The sequence below is a fragment of the Leptonychotes weddellii genome, chromosome 2 (genome assembly GCF_054177405.1).
Source record: "Leptonychotes weddellii isolate Sample4059 chromosome 2, ASM5417740v2, whole genome shotgun sequence".
NCBI classification, from domain to species: Eukaryota; Metazoa; Chordata; class Mammalia; order Carnivora; family Phocidae; genus Leptonychotes; species Leptonychotes weddellii.
This window is the reverse complement of record NC_138370.1, coordinates 60603993-60620923: the sequence shown is the minus strand read 5'-3', so window position 1 is coordinate 60620923 and position 16931 is coordinate 60603993. Positions and strand designations below refer to the sequence as shown.

Sequence of the window (16931 nt, the reverse complement as noted above, 5' to 3'; positions counted from 1 at the left end):
TTTTTTTTAAAGATTTTATTTATTTATTTGAGAGAGAGAATGAGATAGAGCATGAGAGGGGGGAGGGTCAGAGGGAGAAGCAGACTGCCTGCCGAGCAGGGAGCCCGACGCGGGACTCGATCCAGGGACTCCACGATCATGACCTGAGCCGAAGGCAGTCGCTTAACCAACTGAGCCACCCAGGCGCCCCAAGTTATAATTCTTAAATAAGTCACAAAGTCTGTGTAAGGTTGCCTAATTTAGTATTCGCTTTGAGATCTTTGTGAAATCACACCCAGGAACATCTTTATGATTTTTGTCATGACTCCTAATTATTATGTGAAAATTTCCTTGCTTTCCCTTTAGCCTCACTGGGTGAACTTCAAAGAGCTCACTATGGCTGGAGCATAGCATATGTCCATATAGAACAGCGGAGATTGAGGCAAAGAAGATAGAAAAGGGGCTTCTTCATGAAAAGTCATTTAAAAGAGTTGGCGTATCATCTTTTAGGCATTGGAGAACTCCTGAATGGTTTAAAGCAAGGAAATAACATAATGTTGTCTTACAGAGATGCAAATCCAGGGGACACATAGTAAATGGATTATAATAACATTCATCAGAATCACCTGGAGCACTTATAAAAATAGAGTGTTTCGGGGTGCCTGGGTGGCTCAGTCGGTTGAGTGACCGACTCTTGGTTTTAGCTCAGATCATGATCTCATGAGTCCTGGGATCGAGCTCTGCATTAGGCTCCACACTCAGCAGGGAGTGCTCTCTCTCTCTCTCTCAAAAAAAAAAAAAATTAAAAATAAAGGGTTTCATAAGGTTTCAAGTGGCTTCTGGTCTGGGGACTATACTTTGAGAACCTCTGTATTAAGGGACATAGGGTTTAGTGGGACATAGGTTTAGACTAGTGGAGTTGAGATATAACTGAAGAACATGCATCTAGCAAAGGAGGGTAGAAACAGAGGGAAGGTAGGTGATCAAGTGTTGGGTTACTAAGGTGTAGTTGACCTGATTCAATAACATTTCCTTCACTTTTATTGATTGGGTGATTACATAATGTTGATGCTGTTAATCAAAATAGAGACTCTAGAAGGTGTGAACGTTTTTTTGTTTTGTTTTGTTTTCTTTTCTTTTTTTAGAAGGAGGGAATGGGGGATAATTTTGCGGACATTGAGGTTAAGGTGTCTATGGAGAAAACCAAAAACTGAATATATGGATTTGGAGCTGAGAAAATGCTTACGTGAATATAAGCACATTAACACTGTTCACAAAATGTAGGTCATGCACTTATCAAGAGTCTTCTTCATTCAAAGTCAAACATAGGTTGTTTTATTATAGATGTCGTCAAAATTCAGAACAGCTGAGAGGTATTAATCATTTTTAATTTAAAACAGTCTTTAATATTTGAAAAAGAGTATCAGAAAAGCACTTATATTGTATAGAAATCAGTAGATAAATACAAGCTAGAACGACCAGCACACAGTTCCCTTCTGACATATTTGGAATAATAAAATATTAATCAGAATATCAATATTTTTCTTCCTGGAACATTTCTAAACCTGAGTCAACACATATTCTTTTGAGATTGCTTCTGGTTGGTGTAAAACAAAGAAATACAGTGTTTTGCTTTTGATTTTCATTTTTCCCTTTCTGATAAAGGGGATGGATAAATAAAAGTCAAAAGTGAGAGGCAAAATGGGATGGCCTCAATTTCTTTAGTGGTTGCTGTTACATTTAAAATTTTGGTTTTGTTAAGATATTCTACATTAGAAAGCAACCATAAGTTTCAGAGAAGAAATGTTTACATATGCAATATTTGATATGCTTTTCTCATATTAATCCACTGAATACTTGTATTTATTGCACTTACACTTAATGAGAAGATCAGCTCTTCTGCTCTGAGGTTCTTACACCGCTATACACCCACACATAATGACTTTTGCAAGAGAAAACACTGGCATCAAGAAGCAGAACAGGTAGAAGCCAAAGGGATGCACAAAAACGTGGTTAGTATGGGAGTCTGGGGAAAGTAAGCAGAAAAATGGGAAAACAGACAGCCTGGGAAAGTCAGTTTGGCTGATAGCCCAGATCGATAGCATTGGGCTTTGAAAGAGCTGGTGCCTAGGAATGAGGGGAGGAACAGAAAGGTAAGATCCTGATTTGGTAAATGTTTAGAGGCAAATGGAGCCAAATAAATGGTTATAAAATAGAAATGGGAAGTAAAAACTGAGACTTCTTTAGCCAGGGAAGCCAAACCACCCAGAACATTTAGGAGCATCACAGTAAAGAACAAGAGAAAGAGAGTGGGAGAATGCATTGCTCCTCAATATAGGGAGAACAAAGGAAGAAATAACACCCTACTGGGAGCCTATTGACAGTGAAAATTCCCAATCAGTAATTTGTCTCTCAGGCAATGCTACTGGAGTTTTTCCTACCACCTAGTTGCCATATTGGTCCTTTAATTTCAACCGATTTCTCTTAAAAAGTGGTTTTGTCCTTTTGTTTCTTTCTATATGACCTTTCTACTGTTTGAAGGGTAAGCATCTTTTGTGGAGATAAAGCAACTGGAATTTCAAAATCCTTAAGAAATTCCATCTCCGAGGGCTGTGAATATAATTGTGAGAAGCACACCTCATTTTAGGCTGACTATTCTTGTATGTAAATGTAAGCTAAGGCCGGTGATTATATTCTACCGAGGAAAAGAAATTCTTATCCCCTCTTTAATCCTACTAGAAGTATATCATTAAAGACAAGCAAACAAAAACAACAATCAAACCAGATAAAAGCCTCTTCAATTTGAAGAGATTCTTAAAGTGACCTTCATCCCAGAGTTAAGAAACTGTTCCACAGATCTCTCCCTGGCCATGGAGCTGGTGGCCTAAAGGTGAACAACGCTGAGAATGGAGTTCTTTGCTACATCTCATTATGAACCTTCATTTTTGTCGTTGTCCCTTGATCTGCCCAACATATCACACAAATACAGCAGAAACAGAATCTGCAATACCTAGAGAAAAAGAAATTTTTAGCGCTAGTCTATTTCCTTCAAAAAAAATAATGTAATGCTTATAGCTATCTGTCAATATAAACATGGCAACTTCAAAAACAGATATTAGAAGAGATGACTAATATTTTTTTTCAAGAAACTGCAGAGGCACCTGGGTGGCTCAATCAGTTAAGCAACCGACTCTTGGTTTCGGCTCAAGTCATGATCTCAGGGTTGTAAGATCGAGCCTCGTGTAGTGCTCTATGCTCAGTGCAGGGTCTGCTTGTCCCTCTCCCTTCCCTTTAGCCCCTCCCCGACTTGTGCATGTTCTTTCCCTCTCTATAAAATAAATAAAATCTTTTTTTTTAAAGACTTATTATATAAACAGATTAATGTATCTGAAATCTTTTTTTTTTTAAGATTTTATTTATTTATTTGACAGAGAGAGACACAGCAAGAGAGGGAACACAAGCAGGAGGAGTGGGAGAGGGAGAAGCAAACTTCTTGTGGATCAGGGAGCCCCACGCGGGGCTCAATCCCAGGACCCCGGGACCACGACCTGAGCCGAAGGCAGACGCCTAATGACTGAGCCACCCAGGTGCCCCGAATGTATCTGAAATCTTTATGGCACTCATATACATTGCTTAGAGAAATACAATAATTTATAAGATTGTTTTAAATACAATTTGAAAGTTCAAACTCTTTGATTTGAACTTTAGCAAAATTTAAATAAATCATAAATGTGCTATGCTTTCTTGGCACACAAGATCATAGATCTCAATATCATGGTGAAAGCAATAAATAGTCCGTTTGAAGACTGGATTTCATTGTAATTAGCTATGTCTTTAAGATCTCTTGGGGCCGTGGGATGCTATCTGTGTTACCCGGTTGTTCATAAGAGAAATGCGATCATTATCAGGTATGTGACTTTCAGGAAATATTCATTTTCAGGAAAGATTTGGATCCCTGCTTAATTACTAACCAGGCAGGCATGGGGAAGATCCCACTAGAACACAAGTAGAGAGGAGAAATTATTTCAACTCACCCTAGTAGCTGGGGGCTGAAGAAGAGGTGGTGGAGGGAGGATACAGAGTCATAATGGAGGCAAGTATGAAGGAGCGTCTGAATGATGTTCTTGCAACTCTCTTGCTAGAGCCTTGAAAAAGCCACCCTTCAGCCCAGATCCAAGTACAACCACTTTGACAGAGATAATTTAGGTTTAGTAGCAGAGGTTCAATGAATGGCAGAGGTAATTTATCTGCAAGTTCCAACAATGGAAAAGCCCCCATGATGCTAAAAAGTAGAGGCCTGATTGGTTTGCTAGTGCTCTGGCTAGAAGATTTCTATGATGTTCACTCTCCTTCATAAATAATTTAAGAAAAATATTTTATTGGGGTGATAGAACAGACCACTGATTAACTCTCACGGATCCTACTTTATGGAACCACTGGCCAGTGGTCACTAGATTGAATCAAAATGTAAACTCTCAAAATTTTCCTCCTTTTTATAAGGTTTTATTTATTTATTTGTCAAAGAGAGAGAGACAGAGAGCACGAGCAGGGTGAGGGGCAGAAGGAGAGGGAAAGGTGGATTCCTCGCCGAGTAGGGAGTCCAATGCGGGACTCGATCCCAGTACCCTGAAATCATGACCTGAGCTGAAGGAAGACGCTTAACTGACTGAGCCACCCACGTATCCCAATTCTCGAACTTTTCTATAACTCTTTTTTCTCAGTCTCACTCTCTGGAGGGTTCTACAACATTTAAAAAGTTGTATGTATGTTAGGAATCATTGTAATGAGAAATTAAATGATTGCTTTCAGATGCAATGTAGTTTAGGTCGAACTTGATTCATAAACTGTGCTGATATCCTAGATCAACAATTTTAGAATATAGGTTTACATATAGGTTTTAGAATACAATTTAAAATACTTAACTAGCTATTTTAATTTGGTTTGTGGTTAACCAAAAACAAACAGTAAAAAAGCATATTTGGTATTCGCTTCAGTCCCTCAATTCTGGTGTATGTTTTGCTTGAGTCTGTAGGTGACAAGGGGCATATTAAATCAGAAACAATCCAAATGCTCAGGTTTTCATACATTTCGATACAAAGAAAAAAGTGATTCTTGATATCCTTGAGCAGGTATTGTGGTGCAAATTAGGAAAAATAAATGAGGGAGGTGCCTGGCTGGCTCAGTCAGTGGAGCGTGTATCTCTTGATCTTAGGGTCGTGAGTTCCAGCCCCAGGTTGGGCGTGGAGTGGAGCCTACTTAAAAAAAATAAATGAAATAAATAAATTTTGGAGATGTTTTTGGAGAATCTCAGCCTCCTAAGTTGAGTATTTATATGGTTTTTGAAATTAATTTGGTAAAATTAGTACTCTATCTAATCATATTTTGCACATTATATTTGTTTTCACTGCAAGCCCTCTTCCCTTTCAAAATGTGAACATGTGCAATGTGTCTCTTTAAGGAACACTATTTTATTTTTATCAGTTGGCTAAAGAATGAAAATTATTACTGTAAAAATGGTCTGAGTACATTGGAAGCAGACTATGGACTTAAATTATAAGCATACAGGTTTATAATTTTAATATTTTCGAAGTGTCTTCCTAGACATTTAGCCTGAAGTTTTAAACATGAATTCATGACTCACCACAAATATTGCCTCCCATTTTAACATGGGCATAGCCATCTACTCCCCATGAACTTCCCCATGAGTTCCGCACAATCCAATATGGAGTACTTCCTACAAAACATAAGATGGTAACAAACCTTGAAAAATTCAGATTTTGTTGTGAATGCATGTTTATTTCAAATTTAATTCTTTTTTTTTTTTTTTTAAAGATTTTATTTATTTATTTGACAGAGAAAGACACAGCGAGAGAGGGAACACAAGCAGGGGGAGTGGGAGAGGGAGAAGCAGACTCCCTGCCGAGCAGGAAGCCCGAGGTGGGACTCGATCCAGGGACTCCAGGATCATGACCTGAGCCGAAGGCAGTCGCTTAACCAACTGAGCCACCCAGGCGCCCTCAAATTTAATTCTTGATGAGTATAGCAGCTCTGAGCAAAAGATTAAAAGTGTAATGTGATGCTAACATAAACTGGCTAAGTAAACTTGAGCTGCACTTAGTGTCACACTCCAATTAATGGAAAAATATATATTTGAATTGGGTAGCATGAAATGAAAACATACACACAATTCCAGGGAATTAGGAAAAGGAAAAAAAAAAAGAATTTTTAGATATGTATGCTAAAATAACAAGCACTTCTTTTCCCCCAACAATTATTCTAAACGTTCCAGGTAGAGAATGCACATTATTTAAACCAAGAATTATCATTATTTTAACAAGGCTGTCCTCAAAATTGATTGGGGGGACCATGACAGGGTATTTATACCTGGAAGTCTACCGAAAAGTTGTAAAGGTCTTAGGAGGACTTAGACATGGAAGGACCAAATTTCAGCATTTTAATGGATGGTGATCATTTGTCAGTCAGAGTTCAAGCTGGAAAGCAAGCAATCAAGTCTTATCAGCACTTACCTATTTTATCAAACCCAGTTATGAGAACTGCATGATTTGCTTCTCCACTAGAGCAATGGTGCTGTATTATTCCTCCCAAATAGTCTTGCCAGCTCACTGCATCTACTACCACTACCAAAGGGCCAAAGGTAAGAAGCGCTTCTGCCATTTCATCTTCTTGGTCACTGCCGGAAGAGGAAATATATGGTTAAGGAGTTGTTTTTAAGGTAGAGATATTTTATAAAAATAACCTATTTAATCTATGTATGGTTAGGAGTAGGTTTGCTTGCAACTACAGAAGACCTTAAAGATGGAAACTAGAAGTCTGAGAGACTGGGTAGTCTAGGACTGCTATGGGGCTCCAAGATATCAGGAAACCAGAATCTTTCTATATTCTTTCTCTACCATGTGAGGTTTCCACTGCCAAGGTCAATTAATGGTCCAAGGTGGCTGCTGGAGCTCTCACCATTTAAGACATATTTCAGACTGCAGAAAGAAGGAAGAAGTGCTATATTCCTGTTGAAAAGACTTCTCAAAAGTAACACACATGCTGTGCATATGTCTATATGGATCTCACAGGCTAGCACTCAGTTACGAGGCTATGTTTAGCTTCAAGGAAGATAGGAAATGGAGTTTTGTAGCTGGCTGGCAAAGTATCCAGCTATAATAGGGGGATTCTTTCAGTAAGGAAAGTGAGAAGACTGAATGCATGGAGATATATCTCTGTCATATCATGTGAGAATCAAGAGACTGACAAACTTATGTGAATGAATGCCAAGTGCGGAAATCAGAGGGAAAGGTTACACAAAAGTGGCAAATGTCATTATACAACAGAAGCAACGTTAAGATGCCAGGGGAACTAGGAAAAGATTGCAAAGTCTGTGAAAGACCCAGTTATTGCTCTCACACATGGTCACCTACTGATAAAGTCTAATGTTACACAACATTCGGCCATCATCGATCTTGGAAGTATGTGATTAAACCATTATTTACCCTTTTAAAGGTCAACCTTATGAGTGAAGGACACTGAAACCAAGTTACTGATATTTCAAGCCATTAAGTTAGCATTTGGTAGTTTATTGCTGCAGCAAACCATGGGTAGATGAGTAGCTCCAAAGAGTAAATAATCTATCATCATAACCTGCTGGGGGTCAGTTTCTGTCAAGGGGATATTTTGTCCACAGATGGGGAAAAAATTGAGTGCATAAGAGAATTTATTGAGATAGAAACTACATATTCATTCTAAACATTTATTCATATTACCTGTTAACGTGAAGATCTTTTTTAGAAATCTATAAGCAGTCAATTCTAATTTTCCTACTATAATAATAACTTGTATTCATTAAGATTATCCCGAGAGAGGCAAAATGACAAAATTCCTATAACGCATCATGGTGGGGTATAGGCTTTGAAGTTCTGCATAGCTGGATTCAAACAACAGCTATAGACTGGGGTCATTCCAGCCATACTGGAGTCCAGTGACTCCAGCAAGTGACTGAAGTCACCCACGTCGCAAAATCAACATATTAGGAGAAAATCACAGGTATAAATTTTATAGCATGCCTAACATAAATTACACTCTGCATTTAAAAGAAGTAGCTTCCTTTCCTCATTTCTAAATTACCTAATAAACCAATTTTGTCCAGCATAAGTTTTCGTGTATAATGTATATTTTACTGTATTCTAATTTTTGAATATTTTGTTATCCAAATATGACAAATAGGATTATCTCTGTAAAAGAGTGATACAGGTGTTTCTACCTTTGTAAGATGACAAAAGATATAACTGTAAATATATGACATCGAAGGTCCAGGGACAGGGACAGCATGATGGAAAGAGAAAGATCAAGAAGGAAAAATATTTTTTTAGAATGCAAAGGGTAATTAACATTGTAAGATCAAAGAAACAGCTGAGTAGTAGTCTCTGCTTTGAGGCAGGACTAAAGAAAGATATCAAAGATATTGGAAAGTATGAAGTAGGAGGACATGCCACAGACCAGACCAGCGGGCAAACATTCCATTTAGCCCCAGAACTGACTAGCGTTGTCATCTCTTGTGTTTCAGAAAGATGTTGGCTTTTAGCAAGTTAAAATATACTTTATTTTGGGCGCCTGGGTGGCTCAGTTGGTTAAGCAACTGCCTTCGGCTCAGGTCATGATTCTGGAGTCCCTGGATCGAGTCCCGCATCGGGCTCCCTGCTCAGCAGGGGGTCTGCTTCTCCCTCTGCCCTCTTCCCTCTCGTGCTCTCTGTCTCTCATTCTCTCTCTCTCAAATAAATAAAATCTTTAAAAAATATATATATATATATACTTTATTTTATTTCCATTATTTCCATTATTAGCCCACTATAGAATTACAATTGACCACCAAGCTGGGGGTTAGCGGTGCCGAACCCCCACACAGTCGAAAATCCACAAGTAACTTTTGACTTCCCCAAAACTTCATAGTCTACTGTTGACCAAAAGACTGACTGATAACATAAGCAGTCCATTAACCCATCTTTTGTATGTTATATGTACTTAATACTGTACTCCTACAAAAAATTTAGGGAAAAAGTTATTGTGAAAATCATAAGGAAGAGAAAATACTGCACTGTACTTCTTAGAAAAAACCCCACTTATAAGTGGAATGTACAGTTCAAACTCATGTCATTTGAAGGCCAACTGTACTATCAAAAGACATATTGTTGATAATGGACATATTATCCAATCTTTTTCCATATGCTTAATGTGGCCCTAGTTTACTAGCTCTGTGACCCTCCCTGAGTCTCAGGAACCTCAGATGTGTCAGGGGCCTGGTCCAGGGCCTGATTACAGCAGTTGCTTGTGGAAAATCTTCCCACATCCTCTGGCCCTTACCATGGTGGTGCAATCAGCCAGGCTTCCAACAAGGAACCCCTAAGTGCTTTGCCTGAGGCCCTTGTCTCTTAAAGAGCCAGGAAATCAAGCTCACCCCACACCTCTACCTTAGCAGCACCCCCAACGGACCTGGAAGGTAGTAAACATCAATTTGGATGAGATAACTCTAAAATGCCTATTTTACCTTGGCCCCAAGAGCTCCCCAGTAGGATCAGTATCTTCGGTACTAAGTTGCTTAATAAGAAAACCCTGCTTTCCCTGTTCAGTCTCATTTCCCTATTTCCCTACAGTGTTTCCAGGGATCACTGCTCGATCATGATATTCCTTCCTGAATCTGTTCCTGTCTCAGACTTTCATGCCTCAGGTAAGAGTTCATTCCATTCTTTCAGTTGTTCAGGCCAAAAAGTCTGGACTCATCATCCTTGACTCTCTTTTCTTTCATCCCATCCATAATATCCTTCAATATATTCTGTGGGACTTTATATTCTAGGAGGGGTATTGACCTCTGATGTCTCACGTCTAAGACCATTCTTCTAACACTGCTCCAAGGTTATTACCCGATAACCTTTTTTACCTCATCTCCTACTAGTCTTGTCCATCTTGGGACTAGAGTCCCATTGGCTTCCTCATCGTTCTTTAAATATGCTATACATGTTTCTGTCTCAGAGCCTTTGCACTTATGGCTCCTTCTGCTTGGAACAATCCTTCCCCAGATGTCTACATGGTTACATTCCCTCACTTCTCCAGGTGTTTGTTCAAAAGTCATCTTCTCAAGGAGCCCCCCCACCCTGCCACCCTTTTTAAGACTGTATACTCCCCTGATGTTTCCTCTTCCTCCCACTGTTTTACTTAATTCTCTGTAGAAATGATTACATCTAACATTCTGTACATATTTTTATTTGTTTTCTTTATTGCCTGTCTCTATCACTAAAATACAGTCAGGGTTTTTTGTCTGTTTTGTTCACTGCTGAGTCCCCCCAGAACCTGAAACACTGTTCAACACATATTTAAATGAATGAGCAAATCAATGAAAGATCTTCTTGCGGAGTTTAACACCATTAGTATTGTATTATCAGAATGTTTACGTTCAGTGTAAACAGAGATTTTTTTATAGGGACCTCTTTCTTCTTAACCAAAGAGTTAGATAAATCATGCTTCAGGTCCAGTGCCAGTAACTTTTACATTCTCTCTCTCTCCCTCCCTCTGTCTAATTCAGACTCATGCCTACTCTTCTTTTGTGTCTCATTTTTTTTTTTTGTCATTTTGCTACTCATGATGAGGGATTCCCTGAAGATTTTAAGTGACATTTTGTGTGTGTGTTTTCAAATTTTTTAAGTGACATTTTGAGAATCGAGTCCTTCTTGTTCACATGTTTCACTTATACTCGCAAGGAACTGACAGCTTATAGAGACACACTTCCTCATTTTTGAAAATGTGTTTCCCTCAAGAAAGGTGTGGAAGAATGCACTCAGTGACTCCGCACATTCTATTACAGATTCTGTGTAGGCTTGCCATCTGTGGAATCAAGGCTCTCTGGTGTGTGGTTCCTAGGGTCACCCCGAGAGCCCTTGTTGTAGACAGAGGCTGTGCTGGCAATCTGCAGGCTTCTGATACACGTATGCTTATTTAGACGGGTTCCATTTTGTTCAATCATCTAATTTCACCCTTGATTTCCTTCAGATCTCATGGGTTGGCACCATCTGGATCAAGAGATTCTTTTATATTCAGTATCAGTATGTTTTAGGGTGGTCTGTCACCTCAGCTGAATATAATTTGCTTTCTGCTTTCTCTGTTTCAAAAGACTGTGCAAAGATCCCTTTATATTTTTTTAAATGAAAAAAGGAGTTATTGGAATCTTCTGTTGTCCTATTATGCCTGAACACCTATTTTGCACTATATCAAATGGTCACAATGGTTTTCTAGCTGGCTTTTAGCTTTCCATGCATTTTTTTTTTAAAGATTTTATTTATTTATTTGAGAGAGAGAGAGAGAATGAGAGACAGAGAGCATGAGAGGAAGGAGGGTCAGAGGGAGAAGCAGACTCCCTGCCAAGCAGGGAGCCCGATGTGGGACTCAATCCCGGGACTCCAGGATCATGACCTGAGCCGAAGGCAGTTGCTTAACCAACTGAGCCACCCAGGCGCCCTTTCCATGCATTTTTAAAGCATTTTTTAAATGACTGTTTGCACCTGAACCTATCCGAAGTCATCGTGCCCTTCAACTTCCAACACAAGTCCCTTTCCTCAGCCTGTCCTTATCTAACCTTGCATGCCCATCATGCCCGTAGTGTGTACCACATAACCCACCTCCATTAATATCCTCTTACTTGCTTCTAACACGAAAGTTTCAGTTTATGCTTTTCTTATAGTTGATGCCTTAAAAAAATGCAAGCGTGTTAAAAAAAAAATACTTCTTGGTAAGCGGGCTGCTTGATATTAACTGGAGAGTCTATACAAAGAAATTTTGGATCAATTCAACAGTGAGACTAAAATATACAAATGACAATTATGACAACTCAATTAGTTAAAAGGAAGGTGGTAAGTATAGATTATACCTTAAACTGGATTTACATGTGTTTATTCTATTATAAACACAAATGGAAAAATAAGTAGATCATATGTAAGAAACAACATCCATAGATAGCTCTCCATTAGTCTCTCTAGCAAAAAGTAGGTCTTAAGACAATTACAAGTATGCAGTGATGCCTTCAATCCAGTTATTAATTCCGAAGAGTCAACATATCAGAGATTAAGAAATACAGAGAGAGACACAACAGAGTAAGACAATTACCTGAAGTCATATGCAGAATAACCTTTGATGGAGAATCCAGACTGCGAATCAGAAAAGTAATGGCACAGACCATTCTGTGCTTTAAATGGGTACTCTGAATCTCTCACCAGTTTTACTTGCGTCTAAAAGAAAACAATCATCCAAAGTGTTCTCTATTTAAAATGCAGTTGTTTTAGAAATCAAATAGAACTTACTACAATGTGTCCAAATAAGGTTCAACTTGGCCACATCCTCATCACGTGGATGTTCTTTAGGTTATTAAGATCTTAATTTCAATCTTCAGGTGTTTGTTATGGACATGCTAAGTAACTAAACTCAGTATCTTTCTCTTTTACTCTTGTTTTTCCTCTATCTTCCTTCCTTAGAACCTCCTTCCATTTGATCATAGTCTTATCGTCTTTTCTCCTGAGGTTGCAACAGGGCAACTCATTTTCCTTCCAGAGCTTCTGGTTCTGTCAGCAAGTCTTTGAGACTCACGCAGCATAAGCGATGGCCAGATCAAGCACTCTTTCCTCCCACGTCTCTCTGTGCCATACATCTAGCATATGTCACATATTTTTTAGTTGTCGATAGACAAGCCTCCTTTTCTGATTCTGGGCTTATAGAAGCCAAGGGACCCACAATTCACTGTTGCCCCTGACGTGCACAGAGAAGTTTCTGGCATGTAGTAACTCAAAATTTGGCAAGTGAACAAGGAAAGGCTATTCCAGTTTGGGAAATTCCAGCTTGACAACTTTAACAAAACATAGCAACATCCTCATTGGTTGGCTTCATGCAGTTGGTCCTGGATACAGGACAACCTCAGAGTCTTCTAAGAAACAGAGGACATGGTGCTGTATTGCATAAAGCCCTCCGGTGAGAGGCAGAAGACTTAAGACACAGTCCTGGCTCAGCTCCTGATTTGGCAACACGACCTCACCCCTCAGGTCTCATTTATTCACCTACGTAAGGAGTTACTAAATGTGCTGATTTCTATTGTCCCTTATAATCGCAATATTCAAAAATCCTACGGAAATAAGTAATCACATGCTCTCATCTTTCTGGGACATTATGTGATCCGTATCTATGAAAAAAAAAAAGCATTTACCTATTAAGAAATGCTAAGAAAGAAACATACATATTTTTCTGAAAACAAATCCAGGCAAGATTTTTCACACTTTGATCTTTCAATAGCTGACTTGCCTGAAAGCCATTCATTTTTAAACCTTTTGATTCATTCAGGCTTTGGTCATCTAAATTTAAAAACATTCCTTGGTATGTGAGAGTAAACTGATTAAATTCTGAACGCATGTGAGATAAATGAAAGAGGAAACCAAGAGTTTAAAGGCTGAGAGACTAGTCACCTTATTCAACCAGTTCAAAGCATTGAGAGTGGAACCTCCCCGGCAGCCGTAATTATTATATGAACAGTCAATGACCTGCTGTACACTTAGGTCTTCCAGAGGCTTCCCTTTTATTGCATATGCAGATTCCACAGCACCCACCACACTGAAGGCCCAGCATCCTCCACACTGTTTAAAAATAGAAATAGCCTTGTATTTAGTATCAAATAATGTTCAAACCAAGTTTGCCCACATCTCTAAATATCACAAGTCATCAAGTCAAGTAAAGTGAGCAGGATCTGGGGGCCTACAAAATATTAATGCCCATCCTAGAGATTTTCAAATTGACAAAAGAAAAGAAAACCAAAATTCTCTCTTAAGCACCCAAATATAATTATTAAACATAAACTGGCAATCACCATTGTAAACTAGAAATGCAATATAAAAGCAAATTTTAGAGATTGAGAGAACACCTGGATGGTCTTGTAAAGACTAATCAGTTCATTGAACATGATTTTTGTTTCTAGGAAGTGTGCCACCTCCCACCCATTCTTCAATCCCTCTTGTTTCTCTCCTGACACTCGACCTCTATGGCATCCACCATCTCCACCTCAAGGGGCAGAGACAGTGATGAGGTGACGTGGGGTGAGGATATACGTCATCCATGTTGTACTCATTATTTGATGGACACAGGAGCTGAATGAATTACTTTTTAGGCTGTCAAGGGGCCAGTATGGGCATATCACAGATACACATAAAATATCATAATGATCAAAACCCATACTGGTCATTGCTCATTCAAATATTGGCTGACAATCTTCCTGATTCTGAATCTATTAACTTGATTTTATTGGACAAACTGGAATGAAAAGAATAAAAGCGTTGGTCCTGAAAAAAAAAGGGAGAAGATGGAGGAAATGAAATTAAGGATCATGCACAAGGAAGAAGGATCCATAGGAAAGGCAGAGGTAAGAGTAAGACCTGAAGTTGGGCAGAACTGACTTCATCACGGGACGTGTGTTATAGAGTTAGGCAAAGAAAGGAGATGAACAATTGGTTGACTCTGTGGGGTCGTGTTGAGCAACTTTATGGCTTTAAAGGTCTTATTATGTCTATATCTCCAGTGCCTGTGGCATAGGAAAATAGGCACTAAGGAACTCTATTTCAGGGTCTCCACCCTTTGAGAAAAGTGACTACAGGTTGCTGACACCATACCTCTAGCTAGCATTAGTTTACCTTCCCATAGCTCCTCCAGGAAGGCAGTTTCTGCTCAAAAATATTTCTCCCATATATTCCTTTAACTCAAGATTACTAATTAAATTGTATTCCTTTAATACAAAATAGACACTTTTTGGAAGGATTCTGTTTCTGACTAGTTCACTCTTCATTATGAATTCAATAGTAAAGCAAACGATTTGGTGGTAAAACTTAAATCATAACAAAAGGTATATTTAAAAAAACAACAGGCGTATAATCTGAGACGAAGGAAAGGATCATCCTAACTAGACGGTGACTGAGAAATTGCTTGGTCTAAAACACTATACATGGGGAGGCTGAATGACCTGGTGAGGTTTCCAATGCAGATAAATTGAGACTATATCCCTGCGGTTAGGGGGTCGATTTTCCCTGGTCAGCTGACATTCCCTATGCCAATGGGGGTGCAGAGGGGTACGTTTATCTTTAAAATAAAAGTCAGCCTTGGGGCGCCTGGGTGGCTCAGTCGGTTAAGCGTCTGCCTTCGGCTCAGGTCATGATCCCGGGGTCCTGGGATTGAGCCCCACATCGGGCTCCCTGCTCAGCGGGAAGCCTGCTTCTCCCTCCCTCTACTCATGTGCTCTCACTTGCGCTCTCTCTCCCTCTCCCTCTCAAATAAATAAAATCTATATATATAAAAAAAAGCGTCGGCCTTGACATCTGCCTCTCATTTCACCAGAGTTTCTCCCTTCATTGTCATTTCTGGATAATCGGAGTGTGATTTTACCCAGAGAAATGATAGCTTCCATTACAAGTTTGGTTGAACTGGACCTCAAAGGTGACTTCCCATGCATGCTAAGATGACTTTAAAAAGAACAACAACAACAAAACAACCCTAAAACTCACAGTCTGCTGGTTCCTCACTTGGGTTACAACACGCTTGTCCCGCCAGTCAAATCTTAATGGTAAAGACACATTGGGTACGGATGTTTGCACCTCTGCTGGGTATCTGGGCAATCTGGAAGATTTGCTTCTCAAATAAATAGCTGAATAGAAACAGGAAATGAAAAGACAGACAACATTATGTTATAGGGAAGGTCCCCTGGGATTATTTTTGGAGGAATTTTTCAAACACAAACAGTAGCTTTCTAGTAGAACCTGTGATTTTCCTTTATGCTTTTTCATAACTTGAAATGGACTCACTGAAAGCTAAAGAATTCCTACAACAGGACTGGAGCTGCCACATAAAATGACTGGTCTGATAGAACTCGGTCAGTGATAAAAATGAGTATAATTGACATCATTAGCTTTATCATAACGCATAAAACTATGGATGTCTAGAATAGAAATAGCACTAAAAAATGCAGAAGGGATGAAACATTGGCCCTTACAGCCACATGGAAACATCTATAATGATAACATTTAGATCTTAAGCAACAATTAGAAGACAGTAGGCAGAAATTTACATGCTTGACATTCAGTATTTAATAAATGTTAATTATGACTCAGTTTACTAGATTCACAATTAAACAGTTCCTCAAAAATTAAGGAAACTAATCAAAATCAGGAAACCAAACAACTAGGAGCACAATCACACTGTACCTTTAAACTCTTCCGGAAACAAATAAGAAAATTGATTTATTCCATAGACGGCACTGGAGTTTTCACGAGGGAATACAGAATTCAAGTATTGATGTCTATTAAGGCTTTCCTAAAAGAAGAAAAAAGTTAATTTACATCACCTATGTTAACTTTGCAGAGCAATGTATGTGTAACTGACTTGGGCACATTTTTCAGGTATTAGAAGCAAAGCTTGATTTATTTTTTGCAGATCACAACGAAAGATTGCATAAGACCTCCAGATCAGAGTTATAGACATTTGTATGAAAACTACCATCTGATTTCAGGTTTTATGTTTTTTTTTTTTGATGTAGTGTTCCATGATTCATTGTTTGCATATAACACCCAATGCTCCATGCAGAACGTGCCCTCTTTAATACCCATCACCAGGCTGACCCATCCCCCCAACCCCCTCCCCTCTAGAACCCTCAGTTTGTTTCTCAGAGTCCATAGTCTCTCATGGTTCATCTCCCCCTCTGATTTCCCCCCTTTTATTCTTCCCTTCCTGCTATCTTCTTCTTCTTTTTTTTTTTTTTTAACATATAATGTATTATTTGTTTCAGAGGTACAGGTTTGTGATTCAACAGTCTTACACAATTCACAGCGCTCACCGTAGCACCTACTCTCCCCAATGTCTATCACCCACCACCCCATCCCTCCCAC

At 39.0% G+C, this 16931-nt stretch overlaps 1 protein-coding gene across 1 annotated transcript in view; it reads right to left on the bottom strand.

Moving 5' to 3' along the window:
• Positions 1 to 1298: 1298 nt before the first annotated feature.
• The window catches only part of CTSO (cathepsin O), a 24131-nt gene continuing 8498 nt past the window's right edge, over positions 1299 to 16931 (bottom strand). Inside the window, exons 2-8 of the mRNA XM_006727275.3 lie at positions 16251 to 16359; positions 15555 to 15694; positions 13476 to 13643; positions 12133 to 12254; positions 6507 to 6670; positions 5621 to 5713; positions 1299 to 2989 (exon numbers count right to left, since the gene is read on the bottom strand). Coding sequence (XP_006727338.1) covers positions 2955 to 2989; positions 5621 to 5713; positions 6507 to 6670; positions 12133 to 12254; positions 13476 to 13643; positions 15555 to 15694; positions 16251 to 16359 — 831 coding nt within the window. The 3' untranslated portion in view covers positions 1299 to 2954. The remainder of the gene's footprint in view (positions 2990 to 5620; positions 5714 to 6506; positions 6671 to 12132; positions 12255 to 13475; positions 13644 to 15554; positions 15695 to 16250; positions 16360 to 16931) is intronic.